The sequence below is a fragment of the Microcebus murinus genome, chromosome 17 (assembly GCF_040939455.1).
Source record: "Microcebus murinus isolate Inina chromosome 17, M.murinus_Inina_mat1.0, whole genome shotgun sequence".
NCBI lineage: Eukaryota > Metazoa > Chordata > Mammalia > Primates > Cheirogaleidae > Microcebus > Microcebus murinus.
In genome coordinates, this window is record NC_134120.1 from 14,802,230 (window position 1) to 14,809,209 (window position 6,980).

Below are 6,980 nucleotides of genomic sequence, written 5' to 3' on the forward strand. Positions count from 1 at the left end.
GCAGATGATGGGAGGTTGCTTGGTAGATACAATGTTCGTTGCTCCCATAATGGATGCACTGAAGACTCTGACTTCATCACAGTGCAATATGTGAATGTAGCGAAATTGCATTTGTGCCCCATCAATATATACAAATAAAAAAATTTTAAAACAAACAAAATAGTCTTTCAAAATCCCACTCTCCTGCTTTTTTGAGTAAACCCTTCAGTTCCCTCTTATACTGTTTGAAATGAAGTCAGGAGTCTGGGCTAGTATGATTGGGACTCTGGTGGGAGACCTTCTTCAGACCCCTTTGCCATCCCATTTTCTGGTTCAAACTGCAAGTGATTTCAAACATAATCTGGTAACAGAATCATTCTGGCTCACAGCAGTTGCCTCGCCCAAAGTCCCACAGCTCATTCATGGTTTTGCCTTGAGATTCCAGCTTCAACATTCCAAAGAAGGGAGCTCTTTGCATCACATCACTCATCTTTAAGGTGTCAGTTATCTTCCTAATGGATTGTTCCCTCTCACATAGGTTTGAGGAGTTTGACAGGATTTTCACCATTTCTTTGGTTCTTGCCCAGTGATTGATTGAGGGGAGTAAAAGGGTTTGTAGGGTTATTGCAATGGATTGTAAATCCCAAATCACAGCACACAGAGCCTTTAGAGACTGAAGAACAACTTATCATATTATGGATAGATACATTGATACACACACAGAGAGATGGATACTTTTAAAATATACAGACTATTGGGGTTTTCTTTCAAATATAAAATGCAAGTAAAAATACTAGTCGTTTTTGTCAGTCAACAGATACAATTATGTGAACATCTAGGAAATTTTTTAACATTAAAATGTGGTTCTCAAAAAATATAGTTCTTATATCTGAAGATTGTGAATCTGTGCTTAAGCCTTCACATGTTACTCTTTATATAAAAGAGGAGCTTACAGGGCACTTTTAACAAAATAATTCTGGCTATGCAAAGAAGCTGAGGGTCAGGAGATACTCTTCCAAGGGCCCTGAACTCAAATCATGCAGATTGACCACACCCTTTTTGAAGCCAACCTCCCCCCCAATCTTCCCCTTTGGGGCATTGTTATGTATCTTCTTAGCTGGGCATCATTTGCTCTCTGGTTCCCCTTTTCCTCCATAATTCTTCCTCTCCCCGCCCCCTTACCATTTAAGGAAGGCAATTTACATTCCATGATGTAAGGGACTCTTTTTGAGGGCAGGGATGGGGTGAAGATCTGACTCCCAGATTGAAGCCACAAACTAGGGATATCTCTTTGTTCTCACACTCAGACAGGAAAGCCGTTGAGTGACGCCCACTTTTGTACATGACTAGCTTCGGATGAAGAAATCTTTGCAGCTCTAGGGCTGAGGGCAAGGAAGGGAGAAGTGTGAGGTCATCTAAAAGGAAACTGCGCAGCAGCTCCTCTTGCCTGGTAGACAGATCCAGGAGCAGTCCAGGACTCAGGCTCACAAAATTCCTCTAATTAGATCATGAATCTTTACAGGCTACTTTAAATAAATTACTAATGGGACATTCATATGAGGCACTGAGCAGCTCTCAAGACCTATGCCCTGCACTCTTTTCCTATCTTTCACTGCTTCCCCTCCCAATCAAAGTGACAGCAGAAATCATGCCAAATGCCTTGTATTTTTTACCCCTACCACTGTCAAGAGATATCTGCTGATGGAAATCAATTAAAATATTCTGGCTCAATGATGAACACTTAGAATACATGATGAAAAAATAAAACACACAGAAAAGAATGGTGATAACTTTTAATAGTTTTATACTGCCAACATATCGACTTTCACATGTGCATATACATTTAAATACAGTTACAGACCATAAATACCCATATGGCAAAATATCTACCTCTAGGCAGGAAAAAAAACATCTTTCCAACTAAATAAACAGCCTTAATACTGAAGAAGCAAATGTGAGGTAATTTTCCATCAAAAGTGACCACAGACCATATTAAGATATTCTTACTGTAAAAATTCAAATAGTTATAAAACCTTTGTGTCATAACTCAAAAATGCAACCTCAATACGTGTTCAAACAAAACAAAAATATTTTAATTATAAATATGTAAAATAAATAAAAGTTACTCCTGCTGAAATTCAATCATGACATTATTTCTTACGTATTTGAGGACTTTGATTATAGCCCATATTAAAAAAAATGAAACTTAGGAAACTCTTCTAACAATCTACATAATACTGTAATACAAATTATCTGTATGGATATCCATATTACGTATGTATGTGTGTGTACATATATATTCATGTATGTATACATGGGATTTTCATTCTGGGATGAGAAATATCTTTCCCACATTTTTAAGAAATGTATATTCTAATTATGAAAATATTCTTTATTTTAAAAGATCACTTTCCATAGGAGATGCACAGACTAATATGAAAAGGGGCATTTTACAAATTTTTAGAAACTTCTTTAGAAACACATTTATTTTCTTACCAAGTTTTAATTACATCACTTAAAAGCTCAAGTTCTATGACATCTTTTTCATTTTCCCTGGTTATACAAAATTCACATGCTTTTTTACCATGTAATGTTCTATCTGCAACAGTTTTACTTCCTACAAAATTCAATTTTTTCCAAGTTACTTTCCAGTTTTCCATACTTTCCAATTGATGCTCCCAGGAACACATTAATGAAAGGGAATAGGAATAGAAGCAATACAATTTGAATAAAAGGTAACAAATTATCAACTTATTTTACATTATGTAGTGACCTATGAAATAAACATTCACTATGACATTCAGTGTTCTCAGAATGAAATTTGTTCTTTTAACAAGATTAATAAACTAAACAATAAACATTGCTCTGGAGTTGACATTGAAAAGCAAAAAAATAAAAAATAAAAATATAAAAACCAAAAACAACACTGAACTGTTTCTTCCAGTCTTAATCTTATTTGTCAACTCCTTTTACACCAGGTTGAGCAGTAACCTTCAGAAAAAATACTAGAATAACTCTATAAGTATAAAAGAAATGTATCAGTAATTACTCCCCTATTTTCAAGGTTCTTCCATTCTTGCTTTCAAATAAACAAAGGTTTTATAATGTCCTCATATCCCAAAGAATGACAGCTGGGAAACCACCAGAAATTCATTTTTGATGTACTCCATCTTCCATTTCCAAGAGCATCCAAAAGCAAATGAATCCTCCTCATTCCTTTCAATTACAGTGAGATCTGTCTTCTAATTGATGAAATTTGTACCTACTTTGGGAAACTTCCCTTTTGAAGGAGTCTCCTCAATGCAAAGTTTTTGATGCAGTCAGTCAGGTTCCTGAGCGGAAAAGTTTGACTATCAAATTCAGTAGTTTCTGCTGGAAATGCAGTTTGTCTCCGATTCTCCTGAGTTGAAGAACACATTCTTCTTCGATCTCTAAGAAAGCAAAACACCAAAATTAACAGTGACAATATTCCAGCAATAAGCATCAAGAGTTAATACACCCACCTAAGTGACAAGCTGAGCATCTCAGGAAGCATTTATCTTAACTTTGGCTTTTTATGCATCTGTTTCCCGAAGATGAGAAAGACTACTTAGAACGTGTATTTTTTTTGCTAATCCTGGATGATGCAAGTGTTACCTTACTTCTAAATATGAAAATGTCATGGGTCAAATACTACAAAGAGTAATGTTAGCCTTTACCTGCCTGAGGTGATGTCATCCTTTTCTCCCTTATTTAAAGCCAGGGAACAGAAGTCAAATTCTAAGCATGTGTGGTTTTTAAGTAGGAGTTGGTTTTAAATAATAATTCAAACCTTAGATTATTCTCGCATTAACAGGCAAATCTAAATTTATTCTTTTCCTTATTAAAAAAATCCGTTGATTAGTTTCTCACAAAAGCCTCAAAATTTATTCTGAAATTAAATCCACATTCTCTAAACACTCACATCTTAATGTAAACCAACTTCTTCCTATAAACCCAATCTGTAGGAATCCATTGCCTTTATCCAAATATGTGAAGTAAAAAGTAAAGTTTACTTCACATATTTAGTACTTTTTAGAATTGAGGTACTCTTAACTGAATATTATTGTTTTAAAAAAAAATGCTGTAATCCAACTTCTAAGTAAACTCTTTTCAGTAAATCAACTAACACTAAATCTATACTGACTATAATTTCAATTATTTTTTAATATTTCAAAGTGCAACTTAAGGGCTTTTTGGTCCACTTCATGATAATAAACATTAAAGAGCATTATGATGACAAATTAAAATCTGTTTGTTTTTTTTTTAGGCAAATCAAGTGAATGAAGCAGTGGGACTGGAGAAGGAACAAAGGAATCTGTAACTGGTTGTGATCAATTAGTTATACATACCACTTCACTCCAACCAGCTATTTTGTAAACAAACCATGAAAGGACCATATTTAGGCTCAAAATAAATGAAACCTATAAATACACAGTAAAGCAAAAAAAAAATTTTTTTTTTTTTTTGAGATATGGTGTCCCTCTATAGCCCACGCTACAGTGTAGTGGAGTCATCATAGCTCATTGCAACCTCAAATTCCTGAGCTCAAGAGCTCCTCCTGCCTCAGCCTCTCAAGTAGCTACAGGCCTGCTCTACCATACCATGCCTGGCTAATTTTTCTATTTTGGGGGTTCTTGCTAATGTTGCATAGGGTGGTCTGGAACTCCTGACCTCAAGCACCCCCCCTCCACCAGCCTCCCAAAAATCTAAAGAAAAATTTTAAGCCTACATTTCAACCAATTTCTCTCTGGAAGAGGTGAGTGAAATCTTCCCTAACTCCTACACCAAAAGACCTAATCAATTCCTAAGATGCTATTCTTTATGGGCTACGGGATCAAACATTTTGAGAAGTATTTACAAAGACATGTTCTTTTCAGTGAGTGGGATATATTAACCTACAATCCTTTAAAAAAAGAAAAAAGAAAAAAGCTAGTATCATTCAGTATTCCATATTTTGTTAGCCCTGACTTCTAACTGGAAAAATTATCTTTTACACAATGGTGGGGCGCGCAGAAAATAGTTGCTAGTTGTTTCCTTAACTTTCTGTTGCATTTACACAACTTAGAAATGCATTAATGTCTAATCAAGGTTACGCGAGGCACTTCCTGCTGTCCCTTGTTCCTGGGAACCAAGAACATAGGCCCGGAGGGTGCTAGGTCTTTCAGCAACACGGTCAGAACTCTTAGACATCACAAAAGGTAGACAAAGCTTTTTCCTACCCCAGGCAAGAGCCCGAGAGAGCAGCCTGTTGCTAACCTAGCCTGCTCCTAGCAGGAGCTCCCTAAAACGAAACTAACTTTAAGAGGGGGCCTATAATCTGATGCAATCGCAGTATGACCTACACTGATTTGGAGCCCAGGCCCTTACTGCCTTCCTTGATAAGATCTATTTTCTAAAAGGGCGTTGCTGATCTGAAAAGTTACGATGGAGTTGTACCTGGATGAGGGGAACGGATGGATGAAAAATGACGGGGGAACAACTCCTGTTCTATCCCCAACCCCCGAAATCAGCAGGGTTAAATGCTAGCTTTAACAATTAAGACTTTCTACGCTCCTGAACACAGGGGTCCTTGCGGGGCCTGTCTCCGGGAGCGCTGGGGGTCCGGGGGCTTCCTGAGCCCTCTCCCGTCCCACCTGCCGTGATAACGACTTTCTCCTCGGGGCCGCAGCCTACACTTGCACTTGTTTTCCCCCATGCCCCGGGGAAGGGTAAGCAAGGAGGAGGGAAGAGCAGAGAAGGAGCTAAAAATTGTAGTTGCATCCCAACGCCACACCGGGCTCCCTCCCTCGCCGTCTCCGCGGTCCTGGGAAAACCCCCTGAAGAACTTCCTGGAAGCGCCACCAAGGCGCGCGCCAGGGCGCACACCTGGCCCGACCTTGAGCCCCCATACAGCCTGGGCCCCGGCCAGACCGAGACGAGACGGAGACCGAGTCCCCGGCCCCCGCGGGCCCCAGCCGGCCAGTACCTGCCCGAGTCCGCGTCGGGCTCGGCTGCGCGTTCTTGCGCGCCTTCTTCACGGGCATCTTGGCAAGTGCCACCGCGAGCTCTGCTGCAGACCCCGGGTCTCAGTCTCCCAACCCGAGCACCTCGGGCGTCTGCGGGGCGCGCTGCACGCGGGCAGACCGGCGGGTCGGGGCGGCGGGACCGGGACACTAGACGCACGGAGCGCCCGAGCGTGCCAGCTCCTTCCGCGGGAACCGCTAAAGTCCCGGCGCCCCAGCCCGCGCTCTGCTTTTATAGGAACTTCCCCGTGACGTAGAGGAAGCTTGCTGCCGCGCCCGCCCGGTGCCCGCCCCGTCCCCGCCCCGTCCCCGCCCCCTCCGCCGGGGAGCAGCGCGGGACCCGAGCCAGCGGGGAATCCCCGCCGCGCGCGACCGCAGGGACACGCTCCCGACCCGCGGTGGCGCCGGCCCGCGGCGGGGGGCGCAGGGCGCTCGGCGGGCGAGACCCTGCTCAGTCCGAAATTACTTCCTAAAACTTCGGGGGTGGGAGGGGAAGGGGTTGGGACGTGGAGTCAGCCGCAGTGGTGGCGGGGCCTAGGAGTGGCGAGGGGGTAGGCTTTTCCTAGGAGGAAAGGTGGGGGTGGGGAGCCACCGGGCGCCTCGCCCTTATCATAAATTGGCAATTAGAGACTTCTGTAAACACGCCCGGGACGAGTTCCGAAAAGAAAAGTAGCCGGGCTGGGCACGGTGGCTCACGCCTGTGATCCTAACACTCTGGGAGGCCAAGGCGGGAGGATCCTTTGAGCTTAGGAGTATGAGACCAGCCTGAGCAAGAGCGAGACCCCGCCTCTACCAAAAATAGAAAAAAATTAGCCGGGCATGATGGGGCATGCCTGCTGGGGAGGCTGAGGCAGGAGGATTGCTTGAGCCCAGGAGTTTGAGGTTGCTGTGAGCGAGGCTGACTCCACGGCACTCTAGCCCAGGCAAGAGAGTGAAACTCTGTCTCAAAAAAAAAAAGAAAAAATTGCTGAACTTTTG

At 42.4% G+C, this 6,980-nt stretch overlaps 1 protein-coding gene across 1 annotated transcript; it reads right to left on the bottom strand.

Moving 5' to 3' along the window:
- Positions 1-1,757: 1,757 nt before the first annotated feature.
- PMAIP1 (phorbol-12-myristate-13-acetate-induced protein 1) lies at positions 1,758-6,204 on the bottom strand. Its single transcript, XM_012783503.2, has 2 exons — positions 5,966-6,204; positions 1,758-3,410 (listed from the first exon to the last, which is right to left on the bottom strand). Exons 1-2 carry the CDS (start codon positions 6,021-6,023, stop codon positions 3,304-3,306), a joined length of 165 nt encoding a protein of 54 aa, XP_012638957.1. The 5' UTR covers positions 6,024-6,204; the 3' UTR covers positions 1,758-3,303.
- Between the last annotated feature and the right edge of the window lie 776 nt (positions 6,205-6,980).